This window comes from Lagopus muta, chromosome 4, assembly GCF_023343835.1.
Source record: "Lagopus muta isolate bLagMut1 chromosome 4, bLagMut1 primary, whole genome shotgun sequence".
NCBI classification, from domain to species: Eukaryota; Metazoa; Chordata; class Aves; order Galliformes; family Phasianidae; genus Lagopus; species Lagopus muta.
The window spans coordinates 58424015-58443823 of record NC_064436.1 but is presented as its reverse complement, the minus strand read 5'-3'; the positions used below and the strand labels follow the sequence as shown (position 1 = coordinate 58443823).

Below are 19809 nucleotides of genomic sequence, written 5' to 3'. Positions count from 1 at the left end.
TTGTTTTTGTCTGATTTAAAGTTTGAGTTTTATAGGAAGCAACTGGAAACTAGCCATCAGAACGCCATGCTGCTGTCTGGCTGAGCGAAATTTAAGCCCACGTCCCATTCTAACGGAACACGACGAGTTCAGTGGGAGCGCAGAGAAATACTGTAACCAACAGACATTCGTTCAGTGTTCTGTGCCGTCAGAACCCTTTGCTATAAAGGAGAACGAAACGCAGCACGGTAGGAGCCGTGACATCAGGCCGCTCTCATGGCAAGAGGAGATGAAACGACATCTTTAAGCGTCCTACAAGCCAGCGCAGCCCACGGTGCTATGACCCGCGCTCCCCGTCGCAGCTCGAGGTGCCCCCGCAGTGCCGCGCTCTCCCCCCTGGGGTCCCCACCACGCCGGACCGGGGCGCGCCACGCGCCTGCGCCGCCGCCGCCGAGCGTAGAGCGCTGCTGTAGAGCTCTACACGGCGCCGCCGGCGGGAACGGCAGCGCAGCGCTGGCCAATGGGCGCTCTGCCGCCGCTGAGGTCAGTTCCGCTGCCTGGCGCTGCGCTCCGCCGAGGCTGCGGCGGCGACGAGGGGCGCGGGTGCGCCCTCGCTGGGGTAAGTAGCGCGGGGCCGTGCGGCCGCCGAGCTGGGGCAGCGGGAGGAAGCGTGCGGCTAGAGACGAGGGGCGTGTGGGCGGCCGGCCGGCAGGGTCTTCCCGGCGCCGCTGCGGGTGACGGCGCTCGTCTCGTTCTCCGAGCCAGGTAAGGTTCCTCCAGACCACCGCCGCCGCCGGCCGCGCACGAGCCGCCGCCCCGCCTGTCCGCGGCGGGAGAACCGGCCTCCCTGCGGCGAGCGTGGGCCGCGGCGTTGCTCAGTGCTGCCCCCCGCCGGCCGCCGCCGGCACTGCGCGCTAACGCGGGCGGAGCCGCCTCCCCGCCGGCGGCGGCGGCAGAGGGCGAACGTTTGCGCGGAGTGCGGAGGATCCGCCGAGCGGCGCGTCGGGCAGCGGCTGAGCGCTGCCTCTTGGAGATACACCCCGAGCGGGGGCGGCCCCGCGTCCTCCACGGGGCGGCAGCGCGGCTGCGTGGGTGGGCGAGCCGCCCCCAAATGGGATTATTTTGTTGGTGTTGTGCGGCGGATGCTGCCGGCTCGCGGGCGCCATGAGGCAGCGGTGGAGGCGGCTGCACTGCGAGGCTGTTGTCTTGGCTTGGCGTCCTGGCTGCTCCTCCTGAAGAAGAACAGCTTTCGGGTTAGTAGCCGTGTTACTGAGCAAATGGGGCGTTCTGCGCCCTGCATGCGTATGTTTAATGCTTTACAGTATTCGGACAGAAGGTTCTCTTAATTAAATCCTACGTTTAATTTTGTTGCTAGAGAATGTATCATAAAAATGTATGGCATTGGTCGCTTAGGGCTATTTTCATATATAAAAGGACTTAGAATTCTTTTAAAAAATAGATCTGTGTTATCATGGAGGTAGTCTAAGTGCTTTAATGCACGCTTTTAATAAAAATAAGTCTTTTTTTTTTCTTTTTTTCAATTAAGAAGACTGATGGTATTCCATAGGGATTGCTGCTGTTCTATTCTGCATTGTTACTACAATGCCAGGCTGTGGTCAAGGCCCTTTTTCCTGCAGATCCTTATGTAAGTGGCCAATTTGATCAGGAATTAAACACGGCGATGAGTTTTGCTGTCTCCATGAGTGTTTGGAGGACTGGGCACAGAGGAATATGTGCTTTCATTGAGCTCTTTAGCCCTTCCTCTGCTATTATCTGCGGTGCCATGTTTCCTTGCTTTGTTGCTTGCAGGCCTTAAAGCTTGGAGCGAGGTAATGCAAATGCTACTCAATCTTTGGGATGTACAGAAAGATTTTTAGAGAAATGGCTGTCAATTCTGTGAAATAAGAAGATGTGCAGCATAAATCTATAGGATGATTGTATATTGTATGAGAAATTGTACTAGCATCTTCTTGGGCACTGTCAAAAATAACTACTTTGTTATAGTGATTATACATCAGGGTGCTTTGCTTGCTGTATTACAGTAAGACCATCAATCAATTGGAGTATATGTCGGAGTCTTTTATGTGTCAGATATAGCTAGGCCTGTGGCCCAGAGCCTTAGAAAAGCAGACCTTGGTTTCAGTAGAGCACTGCATAATGCACTTAATATGCACTTGCCTTCCGTAGATGCCTGCAATGTTAATTAGACAATTTTTTGCCTGTGCGTTAGGAAAACAGTTACTTTTAATCAATATTTTGCATAACTTCATACTGTAAGTGTTAAAAATTCTGAATGTAATTATTTTCATGAGCAGTGAAATAACTGTATATTCTGTAATAAACATGAGCTCTAAAAACCTGGTATGTGGTCTTTGCTCTTCTCCACTCCCTACATTGACACTCCTCATTCATTTTGGTGGAAAGGCTTCATGTGAATTTCAGATACAGAGAGCACTGTGTCTGTGTGATTAGCTGTCATTTTGAAACAATGTATATTTAAGAAGAATGACAGATAAATAAACGTGGTGTATTTGAGTCACTGGTTTTTAATACAAAATCAGTTATTTTGATTAGTTTAATATGTTAGTCTAGCACTTTCCTAGTCATGAGGCCTAAAGCTGTGACTGATTATTACATGTTGGGTCAGCAGGACAGTTAACTGCTTAATAGAGACATCCAACCAATGTTAAATGGGCAGTATATGGCATAGCATACAAATGTGGGAAGCAGATGAGATAGGTTTACGTGGAGATTTAAGTTCTGCCATAGAGATTCACACTTCCTGATTCAGCGATGCGCAGTGTCTTCCTATTCTTTATAAATCTTTCTCAAAAAAAAAAAAAAAGAAAAGACTTGCATGGGTTTTTTGGTACCAAAGCAGGCCTTGATTGTTGGGTACAGGCTATGAGCTTAGTATGTGAGAAGTGTACGCTTTGCTGATGCAATTTGATCACATGTGATAAAAGCATATTGCTTGTCACATCCATTTTTTTTGATAGCAGTGTATACTTTGAGCACGTGCTTGAGAAGAGTGAATAGGAAAGTTTGGTTTATTTTCTTTTTGTTGTCTTTTTTTTTTTTTCCCCCAAAATTAAGGTCTGTGGTATTTTGAGGTATTTTCACACACATTTTCCAAATCTGTTGTTGTAAAGACAGTGATTGGAATTGATTTTTGACACTTCTAATATATTTTACTTTGTTCTTCATCTGTCCCATTCCCGCAGTAGCAATTCAGAATCCTTGTGGACTTTCAAATCTTATTTCAATATTATTTTTGTTTTGCTCTGTGTGCCCTGGATTTGGTTGTAACTTGAAGAATACAGTACGTATCATTTCATTAAATCTTCTGGAGCAAGTCTGTGCTAATACTTTTAATTACCTCAAAAATTCTTCTGGGTATTCCTCAGGCCTCTCCCCCTCAACCATTCTTGCTGATATGAAGTGAATGGATGTTGGATTATTACACCACCTTTCTGTGTGTATGTTGTTGGTTTCATTTCTCTGAAGTAACCAGGAAAGGCAAATAAATTTCAGTCTAGTAAAAAAGGCAAATTAAATTCAGTTCAGTAAAAGACATTTTACAGTACACATTGGTTTAGCCAAAACAGCGATAAAATTGAGTCCTTTGTATCCAGTCATTTCTGAGTACTGAATAGTTAATAAGAAAAGATAGGTGGACAAAACAGTGAAGACAACAGGGGATGTCATTTCAGCAGCTGCTGGTTATTTTGTTCTTTTTTTTACCACGTACTGGGTCTGGATGAGATGAAGTTAAAATTTTTCAGAGCAGTGTGTCTGATGCGGTGTTTTGAAGTTGTGGCTAAAACAGCACTGATGATATGCCAGTGTTTTGGCTGTTGTTGAACAGCGTTTGCATAACGTTGAGGCTTGCCCTTTTTCTCCTTGCGGCCCTCCCCCACCTCACAGAGAGTAAGTTAGGAGTGAGCTAGAAGGCGCAGTGCTGCGACAGCTGGCTAGGATCGGTTAGAGGGGCGGTCCGTACTGTACAACGTCATGCTCTGCAGTAACAACTGGAAGGGAAGGATAGAGAAGGGGAGAGGGGGCTTGGCTTCCAAGGTGGTTGGTGCTCGTAGACAGGCTGGGCATCGATCTGCTTGTGGGAGGCTGTAAGTGATTTTCTTTACACCGCTGCTTATCCTACCTCTGGCCTCTTTCCTTTATTGAATGTCTTTGTCTTGACCCATGAGTTTTCTTGCTTTTGTCCTCAAGTTCGCCCTCCTTCCTGCACAAGGAGGGGTGGGAAGTGAGCAAGCAGCTGTTTAGATGATGGTTGGTTTAACCCACTGCATGTCTGAAATGCATTTGCAGCACTCAACATTAAAAACCTGGTTTCTAACAACTCCATTAGAACATTATTACAACATAGCATTTTTCACAAATCTGAATAAAAGCTTACGTTTATTGTTACACCCATTTTTCTCTTTTCCCCAAATGTCGAGGTACTTGAGTTGGGAAAGATTTTAAAGATTACTAACCTGTTCTTTGAATTAATTAATTAATTTTATAAAATAATTATTTAAAAGAGGTAATTCAAAGAACAGGCTAGTAATCTTTCAGTCCCTTCTTGGGCTGAGCAATCCAGATCTGCCTGGGCAATTGAAGCATTTGTCAGGTGTTTGACAACTTCTGTTACTGTCTTGTTTTTTAAAGGTAATGGATCCATTTTCATGTTGTCTTATAAGGTGAAGTTTACAATGTTAATTAAAAAAATATAAGACTTTTTTTTGTGATGTCTATAAAGTGCTCTATGCTTATGTGTTGGTCAGTTGATGTCAGGTGTAGTTTCAGTAAGAGTAAGAAGTTACAGCAAAAAAAAAAAAAGCGAAGACAATCTTAATTGAATTTCACCCATCCTTCCCAAATACAGTTCTAATTACTTCTTAAAGCTGTAGAAATTCTTGAAGCATTTTTGGTCTGGACACAACACTACAGCTTATTGAGGGCTCATAGCATCTTTATCCTGAAATGAAGCAATGAATCTCCTGAACATAGACCTGTCATTAGTCTTACATGTCAACAGGATTCATCTCATGTCTGAGAAGTGGTATTTGTAGATGGGAAGTGCAGTCCGTCCAAGATGATCAGAATTACTTGTTTTATTTTATTCTTTATGCTCTCTGTTATCCAGATTCTAATGTTATGAACATTAGATTTGAAAATGCACACACACACAATAACAAAACAAACAAAAAACCCCAACCCCAAACTACACGCACAAAAAACGTTCAGATCATGATCCAGTAATGTATTCTTTCCTTGTTCCTAGGAAGCTGCCCTTGTGATTTGTTTTTCACACAGGGATGTAGCTACAGGTGTCTGCAGTTGACTGATTACTACAGTCACAGGAACTTCCTGCTGATGAGTTGTACAGCTTTGCAGCCATCCATCTGCTAGAGACTGAAAATACAATTATCTTGTCTTTAACCAGTTTTCTAATTTCTTATTGTTGTTTGAGATTACTTCAGTATACTTGCTTTTTGCAGAGTTCCATCTCTAGGGCAGTGTTCTCACATCAGTTAGGAATATTAGCAGATAGAGCACAGATAGACGTAAGAAAAACTTAATGGATTAAGTGCTCATTCTCAGGCACTGTAAAGATGTTCCATAGTATAAACTTCTCATTCTGTCAGTATTACAGTAATAGGATGCTACTTTATGATCTCAGCTTTGTGAGGGGGCTTTGGAACCCAAATCAAGTCTGTCTCTGGATAGATGTGGAGAAGAGCTAGCTCCCAGGTGCAGAAATGCCCATCTTCTTTAAGATGTATTAAAATGGAGCAGATCTGTGTAACAGTATGTCTTTAAGCGAGAAAATTTGAATAAGAAAGGTATTGAATTGAGTTGTTCTTGCTGTTAGCTTTAGATTTTATCTTACGTATGTCTCAAAAGCATACATTTTTTTCTGTTTTCTAAGTATCAGTGCTCTTATAGTTCTGGCAAAAGCTTTTGAAGCAGAGATCTTGTTCATGTTAAATATATAAAGGAGACGGTAAGAGTTCTAGAAGCTCTGGGGCCAAACATGCTGCACAAGTTAACAGAGTGGTTTTGCATTGATGTTACTGTTTTACCTCTGTCTTCTCTTGCTTTGCTTATTTTACTTGATTGACACAGTTTGTACTGTCAGGTTGGAATGAATTATTTATATGGTTGTTGACATACGTAGAAGTGATTGTTTTGTGTTATTAATAGGAGTGAAAGCAATTACTTTTTGCAGCTGCTGACTGTTTTAAATTAATTATGTTGTTGTAGCTTATTATTTTGAGAATATGTGAAGTAGAATTTGCATGTGATTACGTATTAGCAAGACTGGACCTGAAACATTGGTATTGTTCTTTTCTAAAGAATTTCCATCTGTACTTCAGGAATTTTTACTTAAAAGTCTTTGATTTTTAAAAGCAATCTCATAGTTTTGTTCTTCTGGTAACCCTTGTGGTCACTGAAGTCTTACCTCCTGGGATTCACAAATGAGTGGTACCTGTAATGTTTTTTTAATGTCTTTTCTGTGCTGCCAGTATATTTTTGGATCACATACTTACTCATTGTCAAGCATTGTAAATGTGTTTTGTAGTTTAAAGTTCTCAATCTGGTAGTATTGTAGTAATTGGATGCTGCTGTGTGATCTTGGATCTATGAGAACTGTCCTTAAAACTGTCCTTAACTGTATATTCTGTCCTTGACTGTATATAGAACTGAAAGCAAGTTCTATTGCTGAGTTCCGTTATGAAGTGTCCTCCTTGTTGGGCTTAAATACATCTTCTTAAATGTAAAGTCCTTATGACATGGAAGAAATAGCATACGCTCTGTAGGTTTTGATAAATATCAGATCAGTTTGTGAATTTGTGAGCACTGACAATGAGCAAATACTAAGGGATTATTTAACTGATCATGTTTTACTTAGAGTTAATGATTCTTTGTGCATAGTAGAACCATCTTAATATATTAACAGATTTGCACAGTGTAATTCGGCCGTAGTTTGCTAATAGTTGACTAGTTCAATGATTAGTAAATCATAACTGACTTTTCTTCTGCTCTCTATTCTTTAGTGCTGCAAGTTGATTGAATAAAATTAAGAACGTGGAGTATAATATGGATGCAATTCCTTGATCACCATTTCTTCCAAAGAGCATATTTTGCGGATTGGTGGACTGAGCGAGTAATTGATAAGCTGCATGCACCAGACTAACATCAGGAAAACATTCTGTTGCTGCTGTTTGACGAAGCTGGTGCAGATTTGCATCTTCTGAAATGCAGTTGAAAAAAATGAGGGAAATTCTACCAAGATTGTACCCTGGCCAAGTTAATGGTAAAAATAATTCCTTAACTACATCCCCAAAGCAATCGTTTGAAGATAAAACAAATCCATCAAATGGTGATGATAATCAGAACTACTGTTACCAGGGGACTGAGGCTGAGAATAGTAAGCTCTCATTGATAAGCTGTATGAAATGCAGAACTATTCAGAAAATTTCAAAGCAAGATTTAGAAAAGCAGAAGAAAGTTGGGTGGACTGAAGACAAAAACTTCATCTGCAAGATGTGCAGTCATATTACACCGCCTGCTTTCCATTTTGTCCCCGAAGGTGCCAATGCCGTGGACTTCGAGAAACATGATAAAACTTACCCAAGGAAAAAACAGAAAGCATTTAAAGTTAAAAACTTTTTGCCTGGTAAATACTACTGTGATAAATGTAGATTTTCAACAAAGGATCCTTTGCAGTATAAAAAGCATGTAAGTCAACATGAAGAAATTAAATTTATTTGTTCCTATTGTAATTATATATCCTACACCAAAGGTGAATTCCAGAGACATTTGGTGAAGCACACTGGAACTTTTCCGTATCAGTGTGAATACTGTGAATATGGTGCTGTTAGGCATGATTATATAGTGAAACATACAAGAAGAGTGCATGAAGCGCCCAAAAAACGGCTGTCAAATACTGGCTTAAAACGTCAGCAAAAGAAGTCTTGCTTACCAAGTCAAAGCACTTTATTTGAAAAGCAGAAATATGAAGAAATTACTTTTCAGAATGAACTTTCAAATTCGTCTTCAAATATCACTTGTGAGATTCCAGATAAAGTGACTAAAATAATCTCTTCATCTCATGATATAGGTAGCATCAATACAGCTTCAATGCAGAATAAAACAATATTGGAGCCATCTGAAATAAGCATGTGTGAGAATCAGAGTGTGGAAGTTGAGGTTTATTCTCCAAAAATGGAGCCTTTACAACCTGGAATGCCTTTAACTGTAATTGCGCCATCTGAACTTGTAGTTCCTTCTAACTGTTTAGCTCAGATAGTAGAAATTAAGATAGTGAATGGAGCTCAACAGCTGGTTCTTAAACTGATTCCTATGAAAGAAGCGGCTTGCAGGCCTGTGAACTGTGCTGAACTGGGACTTGATAATCAAGGTACAGAGCGAAGTGCAGAAGGAAAAAAAACATCTGTATCTTCAAATGAATTACTAACCATGGAAGTGAATGTAGACAAGTTATCCAGTATTAATAATCAGCTTAATTTAGACAGTAAATATGACAAGAATTCTGAATGCCTTTATTCATCCGATTCTCAGTATTCAGACTGTAACTCTGCATCAATTCAGAAAGAGGATTCATCAAAATTATGCCTTCATTTGGTGAAAGGTATTGATGTGCATTCAGGTGTTATAGAACTTTGTTCTCAGTCTTTGGTGACTAATAGTACTGAAAAAAAAAGTGGTCTTAAATCACCCAAGTGGGAAGTGGATGGAAAAAATAACTTGCATTACGATTTGTATTGTTACGAAGAAGGTGTGGATAGATCTCGTCCAAAGTATGCCGCTGTTTCTGAAGATAAAAGTTCCAAGAACAATTCAGTAAAGACTACTCAGGAGGGGAAAAATTTCTACTCTTCTGCTGTCCTTAAACAAAAAGATATGTTTCCGCTAAAGAGGGATGACAAAGAATGTAGGAGTCTGATAGTCAACTCTGCAGAAACGCATTTAGCTGCTAAGGGTTTTGATAGAAAGTCTGTTCTATGTTCTGAAGCAGAAAAAAACTTTCATGTTACTAAAACTTCGCCTTGGGAGGACATAACTTTTAGCTTTAGCAAAGTGAAGAAAGCCGAGACTGTAAATCAAAAAAATAATCTTCTTCTGGAATCACTAGAATTACAGAAAATGGAGAATAAGAACAATCCTTTTGAGGGACCTGTTATTTCATCTGTATTTTCTCTTAGCTCTGGGACTGAAAATGTTCCAGAGGGCATCAGATGGGATGATACAACACGCAATAAGAAGTCAACAACGTTGCTGTGTAGAAAAATTGCTCAGCTTATGTCTGCTGCTGAATCTAACATGAAATCTATGCCATTGAGATGCCAAGCTTCTAGTAAAAAGATGCATTTCCCTCAGGAAAATTCAGCAAGCTGTGAGAGAGTTGCTTCTGCCACTGAATTGGAACAAGCTATGTCTTTCCCTCAAGTGCACGGTGGAAATAATGTAACTGGTAGTGATGAACACAGTAATGAGCAGCTACTTACATTTGCAAGAACATCTAAAAGCAGGATGACTAAAAATTCCAATGTTGCTTCTCCAGTGTTTATCCCCAAAGGGACAATGCTGAGAGTGCTCAATGCTACTAGCAGTCAAAACTCCAGAGGAATAGAAAAAATGAGTGAAGCTTCAGCTCCTTCTGCGTATTGCAATGAGATGCTTCTGCCTCGTCCGGTTCCTGTCAGTGTTTCTGAGAAACTTAGCAGTAATTTGCCATGTTTGCCTAATCAGAGTGATCCAAATACTCAGTCCCGTAATATATCGCTCAGGCAAAGACCAAAGCGAGAGATGAATGCTAAAACTAGTAGCAAGCAAACTGTTATATCATATCAGAAAAATGGCGATGTAAGCAAGCAAAGCAAACACTATTCAAAAAGTCAGCAAGGACACAAAAATAAGGTAAAACAAGCAGGTTTCAGGGAACTTCCAAAGAGAAAAACAAGAACACAGTCAGAAACCAGTTCAGGTTCTGACATGTCGTATCTATTGACAGCAAGACGTCTTCGGCTTGTCCCTCTGCGAATGAATCAGTTGATTAAATGCCCTCGTCGTAACCAGCCAGTTGTGGTGCTAAACCATCCTGATGTTGATACCCCAGAGATAATTAATGTAATGAAGACTATCAACAAATATAAAGGTCATGTCCTGAAAGTAGTTCTCTCAGAAAGGACAAGTAGTTGTCTTGGTGTCAAACGTTACCGAAAGCGTCTTACTCTTCAGAATGCTGAGACAGGAAGCCAAGCAAAAAAGCAGAGTATGCTAAAAATGAAACTGAAAAAGACCCATAAAAACAACTACCAGGTGGTGGAAGCCTCACCAGCTGAAGCACTTCAGTGTGTGTTTAAGTGCTGGTTTTGTGGAAGAGTATATGCGGACCAAGAAGAATGGATAAGTCATGGACAGAGGCACTTGATAGAGGCAACCAAGGGTTGGGATGTTCTTTCGCTTCCAGTAACAAAGCATTAATTGAGAGACTAGTTTTGTCTGTTTGTTTTTACTCTTAATTTCAATGAGTGCCGTTAATTTCCTTGGAAAACAAGATAGGAAAAACTGCTTTACTTTGCAAGAGAATCTGTACTGTTACAAAGCAGAAAGGAGAGCAGAGCTGTTGAGTTATTGAGAAGCTTACGCTGAGAACTAAGCACTACTTTGCACTCCCATGTTTGAAACTTTTATTGGAGGTCAGCTTCATCTTTTCCGTAAGACAAATTTGAAAAGAATTTGCTATGCAAACATTTTTCTTGTTGCCATTATCTGTTCTAGGATTCTGTGCTGTACCTGGTTTCTGCTGGGTCTGTACAAATAAAATCCTAGACTATGATATCTAACATGGTTTAATTTGTTTTATTACAGCATAGTATTTCAGAGATTAGGCATACATGTAATGAACAGCACCTTCAAATCCTCTGTGGGCTGCAAGTGTATATCACAGGTTTTAGTGGCAATTCAGGCACAAAACATAGGAAGTAAAACTTAAATTCAAGCACTCATTTTCAGTGGAAGAAAACCACTGACTTTAAAGGAATAAAAGGCTGTAAATGAGAAATCTGTGAGATGAGAGTTACTCCCACTAGGTAAAATAGCACTAAAATGCTTAATTTTTTCTAGTACTTAGTTTTTACCTAGCTTGTGTTGCATAGATGTGAGGGAAAAAAAGAGCACAACCACGCCAGCCTTTTGAACTGCTTTTGCTGAGCAGTCAGGGTTGGTTGGAGGACACATTAAACTTGGACTGAGAGGAGAGGAACTTTTCTGTGTGGTCTCAGACTTCAGAACTCTAATGCTGGATGTGTATTGTAAGTTTGAACCGGAACTACTGTTTTGAAACACTGGTAGTTCCTAGCTCTTCATTTTCACTCTTGGTGCATTTTTGTAAACAGTTTAACTAAGCTGGGAATATTTTTCTATATACTCTGGTGGATTATTCATTGTTTTGATAAAGTATGTATGGTATCTGTATTGAAATGTAAATATTTTAAGACTTCAAAGTACGACAAAGCTGAACAGTTAAAAGGTTGCTTTCCAATAATTTTGCAATACTGTTAAAATTGTTCAGAGACTTGGTGCTTTAAGTGAGACCTTCTTCATCAGACATTGGAAAATTTTATATCATTTGTATCATAGGCTAATGTATTCCACAGAACAAACTTCCTTTTCTCTGTTTTGTCAGTAATAATGAAAGGACAGTTCTCATTTTTGTATTCAAATGGAATTATATTTTTTTAGATGGGTACACTAGAGGGTTTTTTCACTTCATGTACTTTTATGCCAAACCTAACAGTACTATTTACATTTTTTATTCTGAAAATAGTTTCCATTTTAAAACTCTGGCATATCACATACAATAAATATTAGAACTGTTAACATAAGAAAAATATGGCTAAAATCCCTCCTTTGTTAAACTCTTTCAGTCCAGGTTACTGTCCGTATTAATTTTGTTTTTGTAGAAGCTACAAAATAAATGGCTTTGAATTTGCTTCTTAAGAGTTGTTGCTGGCAAAATAAGAACATTCTTTATGAAAGCTGTACTCTGTGTGTGTGTGTGGAAAAAATGTTGCTGCTCAGCATTATAAACTAGGTGGGTTAAGTATACTAATAACGTGTGTCTATAGTAAGCAACTTTGCTGTTTTGGTGAGCATCTACGAAGCTTTGTGTGTCTCTGACATCGTCTGCTGTCTGAATTGTTAAGCTGTTCTTTTTTATTGTGGGTTTAACTTAGAAAAAAATATTTTTCTTTTAATGTAAATTCCTTTCGTAAGTTAAATTGTATGGTGACTATAAAAGCCTGAAAGCAGATTATGTCATGCCTCATTTCCTTTTTGAGTTCTGCCAAACTCAGCAGAACTCCCATGGTTAGATAGTGTCATGTCAAAATAGTTTCCTCCAAGTTTGATAGTCCCAGTGGTTTGAGAGACGTAAGTACAATGAATGTTCTTTTGTGTTATGATGCAGCCTGGAGAAATGAAAAGGTTGCAAGGAAGTCAGCAACCAACTGCTCAGATTAGTTTGGTTCTAGTTTGTGCCACTGCACAGCACAGTGCATCATAAGTTGGGTTGGAATCTCATGGTCTGGGCTTTAATGTTTTAATTCTTCCAATTACCCTGTCAAAGTGAGAAAAGATGTTCATTGATGCTTACAGTCAGTACTTTCCTTTCACATTCGTGGTGAAACTTTCCAAAACTTAAATTGTATGAATAGATATTGCATTTTTTGCTGGAAAAATACTTCACCATTTTGTCTGCTTTGATACATTCTGGAACATTTTTAGGTAAGTTGGAAACTTTTCTACTGTTTCTGCTGATGGTTTTTATCTGTATCCTTGCACGTGGTAAGACTTTGGAGGGGCTATTTCTTTAATGGTCCTAATGTGTGTGTTTGAGCATTCAAATGTGGAATACAAATAGTTGCTGCTTGAGCTAAAGGTTATATGTTAAGCAATAGACCTTTCGTCATTAAAGGTGTCCTTAGGATTTGGTCCAATACTTTGGATCATCAGCTGACACCCATTGATTTCAGTGGCTGCCAAGCAGGGATTTTTATTGTGCAGATACACACATGTACAGGATTAAAGTGTTAAACAGCGAATACCCAAATAGTGTCTTATGTGTATTTTTAAAGGAAAGAATACACTTTTTTAATACAGAATATTTTATTGGGTTTTGCTACTGAATGAGCTTCAGTGACACTCAAGTAAGCAAGACTGAGTTTGATTTTCATCTTGTGTTAGGTACAAAGCAAGATAAGCAAATTGCTCAACCATTGTCAGAGTATCAGGAGTCAGTCTCTTAATGCTTGTATGTGAGTTAATACAATGACATGCTTTACCTGTGTCCTCAGTTTTGTTACATCTTCTAGATAAAAACATATTGCAAGAATTCAAAATTGGAACTATAATACAAGTTGGAGAGAAGATGTAGTAGAACATGCAGAAGTCTTTGTAATATGGAGAGCTGATCACTCAAAGGTTAACCTGGCTTCTTACACATTTAAATAATTGTTCTATTTATATTTATTCAAAAGCTGGTGATGTTAAGGTAAGATGCGTCTTTTGCACAGCTTTAATGGATGTGTAAGGTAGCATTGTACTCTTTGGGCTCCTGTTTTATCCTTTCCATCAATGAGTGTGATGGGAACATATTTATAGAAGTCAATTATATCTTTCACAGAATTAAATTTCTGAGGGAAAAAGAAAAAAATGAAATTAGTGGTTGAAAAATGTAAGTGATACATATCTCTGTCTATAAAATCAAAACAATAGCTACTGACAGTGTTAGAAATAGGCAATATTTTGAATGAAATTATGATCAGACTATCATAAGACAAAAAGCACCTCATTTATTGTTTTTGTTGCACGTGATTGAAGAACAGCTGTCTGCTTGGAGCAAAAAGGGAGCATGTCTAACCCTGGGAACACAGTATCACTTGTGCAAGTTTGTAATGGCAGGTGCAATGATAATTTTTTGATCTTTTCACTAAAATTTTACCTTGTCAAAAATAACATTTAGTTAGTAGTACAGGAAACATTGCTAGTTTTCTGTCCTTTGATTTATTTATTTATTTATTTATTTTTCCCCCCAATGCTCAGTTTACCAAGTAAGTGAATATAAAATCCCTTTAAAGGACAGTTTTAGTTTTATTCACTGGTGTTGAAAACAGTGACATCCTTTAATCCTGTTGTTAAAATGATGGCTTTGTTCAAGGTCCTTAAACTGAGTCAAACTGGAACTGAAAGCTGCCCTCACCTGCCCTACTGGTGAAACTCCATCCTTGATTCTGCCATTCTGATGGTTCGCAATCCTTTACTTTTCTACTTTTCAGGCAGTGTTGTAGTCATCATCCTGTGTCTTTCAGTTTAAGTAGTACACCTCTCTCTCTATACCTTCTAAACTTTTGCACATGAAACAAATTTGACTTCTAATTTTAACTCTGGAGGTAAGTGATTTTTACTATCACCATTACAAAATTCATCTTGAATTCATGGGTTCATTGTGATTAAATTGCTACAACTGTACACAACAATGTAAGTAAACTATTAGTTTATTACTTTGAAAGAAATGCTTATTATATCACATTTGCTCTATTTACAGTCATATTGTATGCATGATGATATCTCTTGGAAATCACTGTCACTTCCACCTCATCCACACCCAGTTTAGAGCAAGGGGATTGGATGTCATTTGGTGTAACTGCTCTTTAGTATTTTATGACAAAAGTTATTCTGCTTCAAAGAACATGAGCTAATTATTGTTATTTTTCTTTTTCATGTTTACTTGTATAGTTTTTTTCCATTTAGCATTTTTCCATTTTTTGTTGTGAAGAGATTTAAACATGAGCAAAGGTTTGAGTTGTTTAGCTCTGTCATGGGAACCGTGTGCATCAAGACCAGTGGTGTTACAGCTATCTGTGGATCTTTAATAAAGAAAACAAACTGGCTGAAGGGGGGGAAGGGGATGGGAAGTAAATGATGTTCAGAACAGCAATTTTGAATGTAAGTGCTTAGATTTCATATTAAATGTCCCGCTTGTGGATCTGATCTTTGCAGCCTTTTGTGATTTGATCTGGAGCAAGCTTAGTACAATGTAAGAAATCTGGCTATATTGCTAGTAAAAGATGCTAACAGAATTAAAATTGTTTTTTGTCGTCTTTGCTTGTATTCATTCCTGCTTGATGCTAACTTATCTGCAAGGAATTTCAGTAAATTGCTTCTGATCACCATTACATTGGCATAGAAGTAAAAGCATTCTAAAATAAAAATCTGATAATCAGAGAATTATTTTCTACCTTACAGGCCCCTTATAAAGGGCTATAAGAGCAGAGGGGCATTAAGAGTTAGTGATGCTCTTCTGGAAGTTGAATTCAGTGTGTTTTTTTTTTTTAAAAAAAAAAAAAAAAAAATCACGATACAAAATGTAACCTGTATGTGAAAAATCCAGGGGGAAAAAACTTGAGTATTTATATTCAATGTCTAAGAATACAAGCTTTCAGTGAATGGAAATAGACTAAACGCACTGCAGAATATCAGTAAGACGGAACCTTCTTCATGACATAAAAATCATGTGAGCACTGAGGCACTGGCACAGGCTGCCCCAGAAGCTGTATATGCCCCATCCCTGGGGGTGTTCAAGGCCATGTTGGATGGGGTCCTGAGCAGCCTGATCTGGTGGTTGGCAACCTTGCCCACAGCACGAGGTTGGAACTGGATGTTCTTTAAGGTCCCTTCCAACCCAAGCCATTCTATGATTAACTGTATACTTCAAATCCTTGTTCTCAGATTGCAGTTTTCCAATTTTAGTTTCAGTCCAGACCCACTGTTCAAGATGCTCTCTTTTCTGTGCATAAGATGAAACAAACAAGAGAGTCATTCGTTATGGTATTTCCTGAGATGGTGAGATTGTGCTCTGCTTCCTTTTAGTTTAGTAAAAATCCCTTCCCCCCAGTTGGTTTTTATATTCATGTAATTTTTTAGTTCTTAATTGTCAAGTCTGCTCAAATGACAAACAGATTGCATTTTTATCTTTATTCCATAGTATACTATATTTCAGTTTCATTCAATTTTTTAAATCCCTTGTTTCTAGTCTGAGGCTTTTTCATCTGGGCAGTTACAGGAAGACTGAACAACATAAAAGTCATGGAAAGCTAAACTCTCAGTCTCTTAATTTATAGTAAAACTCGAGGAAGTTATCTGTGAGGCTCAGTTCAGAACTGTAGACAGTATTTCACAGCAGACTGCACTGCAGTATGCCACAGTAATGGTACCAGCAGTACAATTTATTCTGACCTCCTGCCTCCCAAACTGTTTGTGTACAGTAAAGATTTTGGTTTATTATTCATTATTAAAGCAATCTTGCTGAAAAACAACTTGCTAGTTAACTTGCATCTCATATGCCTGAAAGCTCGTGATTTCTCCCGTGATTTCCATGAAGGGTTGAACTGTAAATCTTGGACCTGTTAAATGACTGAAATTAGTTTGGGTAGGTTTTGAATTCAGATCTTTGTTAGCTTTTGACTTGTCTGGACATGTCTGGTGAGGATGGAGTTAATTTCCTTCATAGCAGGTCGTGTGGTGCAGTGTTTTTAGATGGTAACACACGGATGCTTTAGCTCCTGCTGACCAGTAGATAGCGTCAAGGCTTTGTGTTTCTCACTCCACCCCCCACGCAATGAATAGATCAGTGGGTGAGCAAGACGCTGAGAGAACGCAAGGGGCAGATGACCTGGGCTAACCGGCGGGGTATTCTGTGCTGTGTGATGTCATATTCAGCAATAAAAACGGGCGTGGATGGGGTGTAAGGAGCTGAGCCGTCTTTTCCTCGGCTCACCCATGGGAGGTGCTGAGTGATTGCTTTTGCATCACTTCCTTTGTGTGTTTTTTTTTTCTTTCTCTTCCGCTTCTCCTTTGTTTCTTACAATACTTTTGATCTTTGGCTTGTTTTGCCTTTACTCTTCCTTTCCTTTCCCCCATGCCATGTGGTGTTCGGCTGCAGGATGACTTTTAAAAGTACTAACATGTATAAAAAGGATGTAATTGAAGATTCAGCTATGTGGGCTTTACCATTTCACCTCATTGGGATATGTTTATTTACATATCTAACAACCTTTGTAGAGGTTTCTTGTTCTGCTTTTCTGTGTAGCTGAATTTAATGCTCAGCTGAGTAATTTTTTATTTTTTCTTTATCACATCTTTATAAGATGACTGTTTAGTTTTTTCTTGTGTGAAAGACATGCAGATAGAGTTTTTGATACTTAAGCACGTAGACAAGATAAGAACTAGTTTCATCATATAATTGAATATAATTGAGTTTAGCTGTGAAAAAACACTACTAATGTAAACGAATTGCTGACTGAAAGATAACCATCTTTGAAAGACTGATTAGAGGGGAAAGTAACACTCCTACATTTTTTTCATGGCTTCTGAATATCCATGACTGCTTTTGTCCTCTTTCTTAATTTCTTTTTAATATTGATTTACAGTTTGTTATATGAGTGACAAATGATTAGAGAATCTGGCTATGCACTAATAACAGCAGCAGGCCAAGCTGTCAGATATACGGAGTTGTATATCTTCTAATATTTCTGCTTATCTTAAATATACCAGACTACAAAATAAGCTACAGTGATAGGTAGAACAATACATACCTGGAAAGGGAGGACTTTTCCCCTTTACTTTGCAGATGTTAGAGTAGGTAGAAAAATCATAAGTACTTAGGAAACGTTCATGTTGTTTTAAATCAGAGCATGTTATGTAAAATTTGATTTTAAATTATTAACTTGAGGTTTCTTGAAACACTGAGATGCAATTCAAATGCCGGTATTGTAAAACAAACTTTAATGAAGCATAGCAAGTATGTTATATGAGAAGTTTGTAACTGTCTTTGATGTTAAGAACTTGTATAGTGTGACACAGAAGCAGTAGACTAAAACATAAGCAGGGATTTTACTTACATCGTCTCCTCTGAGCCCTGTCCCCAGTGCATACTGTTGACTGTCTTCCAGAAAACGTACTTTAATGTTGTATACTCTTCTTCCATAATAGACAACCAAAACATATGGTTCGGTGTTTGATTTCTTTGAACAATCTCTAATCAAGAAAGTCTCATCCTGTATAACACAAGTTATTGTAGCAGTTATACTGCACACTGCGGTAAAAAGTATATCATAACATTTACCCGTAACTGCTGCTTGGATTAAAATCTTGCAGAATTAGTTAATTGTAACAGTGCGATACTGTACAGTTGGAAGAAAAACTATTTTTTAAATGAAATTTAATGTAAAAAAAAAAGCAATGTAAAAAAGTATTTTCTTTATATGTAATTCAGCTCTGTGTTAGTAATTTCCATAAGTCGTATATAATTAGCCAATAGTTTGACTGATAACAGTGAAGAATCATGTGCTGCCGTATTGTACATTGTTAAGCTGAAATCTGTCATACTCTAGTAAATGATCTTAAAGTTTAAATGGGATATTGAAAGTCAAGTTGCTTAAAAGAGAGGAGTTAATGAGTGACTAAGTAGGAAGAGAGTAAAGGCATTATAATTCACTGGTTTTCTATTTGCTTTCAAAGACAGCGAATGGATGAAACAGCTGTTTATGATACAAAGATATGGTCTTTTAATGCTTGATATGACCTTAGAGTTCTAAATTGTAGAGAGTCTTACTCTGATCTAATACATATTTACACTGTTGGGGTAATCTCGAAGCGTAAGACAACTTTTACACAATTGTTACAACAATTTCAATTGTAGTGAGTTTCTTTTAGAAAGTGGAATAATAAAATGATACCCACAAAATGTAACAGTGAGAACTAATATTGCTAATAACAGGGAAATAATATTGAAAGGTAGTTTCGGCCATTTACAGGTGTGTTTGGAGCTGACACCCCTGCAGAATCTGTTAACAGGCAGTTCATAGTCATAAAGTTCAGTATGTAGGTAAACATTTGCATGACTGCAAATGTTGTAGCAATTTCACTCAGCACAGTGAGGCCCCTCATGTGCCTAAGGAGTTCATGAACCTAAATGTTATTTAGAAAATGTTTCAGATTCTGTGATCTGTCTAACTAGGTCATTCTTGTAGAAAGAAAAATGTTAACAGTGATGGAATGAAGACATCCCCGTATTATTTCATGCAAGCAATTTTGTATCATGCCAACATGATATTTCTCATTTATGCAGTAGAAGTGCAGAGGAAAGGAAAATAAAACGTCAGCTTTTCAAAATTACTATTTCTTTAATTTATTGCACTGAGTGGGTACCCACATATATGGTTCCATATTTTTAACTGTGAGAGTGTTAGAGAATACCGTTTTAAAAAAAAAAAAAAATCAACAAAGCTAAGAATTTCAGAGAATTCCAAGCATTACCCCAGTTTTAGGTTTTATGTGAATAATAACAAATTAATGTCACTTTAGTAGGAGCTGCAGGAGTTGCTGACCAGAACTGCCAACTGCACCACCAGTACTAAACTTTTTTTTTTTTTTTTTAAGGATATGCAGTAAATGAAGAAACCAAGAGATAATATCAATCAAGGAATGCTGTTAATAATGTTAGTGTATCTGATTCTGTGCTTGCTGAAATCAGTAGTAAAGCTCATGGAAATGTCTACATTTGTGGCATGCATGTTCTGTAGAATTTCTTTCTGGTGGGTCTGGTGTATCTGCCCTTCACCTTCTGCCTCCAGCAGCATTCTGCTCACCCTGCTCCCTCCAGGCTGTGCCTTTCAAAGCTGGAAATTAACAATGACTGCAAAACAGCAAGTTAAGTGGATGCTTTTATGACAA

At 38.5% G+C, this 19809-nt stretch overlaps 2 protein-coding genes across 5 annotated transcripts in view; one reads left to right on the top strand and one right to left on the bottom strand.

Moving 5' to 3' along the window:
• The first annotated feature begins 454 nt into the window (after nt 1-454).
• On the top strand, nt 455-10852 carry ZNF518B (zinc finger protein 518B). 4 transcript variants are annotated; one of them, XM_048942133.1, is made up of 2 exons: nt 455-598; nt 7044-10852. In XM_048942133.1, exon 2 carries the CDS (start codon nt 7246-7248, stop codon nt 10495-10497), a length of 3252 nt encoding a protein of 1083 aa, XP_048798090.1. In that variant the 5' UTR covers nt 455-598; nt 7044-7245; the 3' UTR covers nt 10498-10852. The 4 variants fall into 4 exon arrangements, with proteins under 4 accessions (XP_048798090.1, XP_048798093.1, XP_048798091.1 ...); XM_048942136.1 differs by lacking the exon at nt 455-598 and adding an exon at nt 626-744; XM_048942134.1 differs by lacking the exon at nt 455-598 and adding an exon at nt 907-1232.
• A 1279-nt stretch (nt 10853-12131) lies between these two features.
• CLNK (cytokine dependent hematopoietic cell linker) overlaps nt 12132-19809 on the bottom strand; it is a 50081-nt gene continuing 42403 nt past the window's right edge. The window contains exons 17-18 of the mRNA XM_048942147.1: nt 17976-18131; nt 12132-13709 (exon numbers count right to left, since the gene is read on the bottom strand). Coding sequence (XP_048798104.1) covers nt 13563-13709; nt 17976-18131 — 303 coding nt within the window. The 3' untranslated portion in view covers nt 12132-13562. The remainder of the gene's footprint in view (nt 13710-17975; nt 18132-19809) is intronic.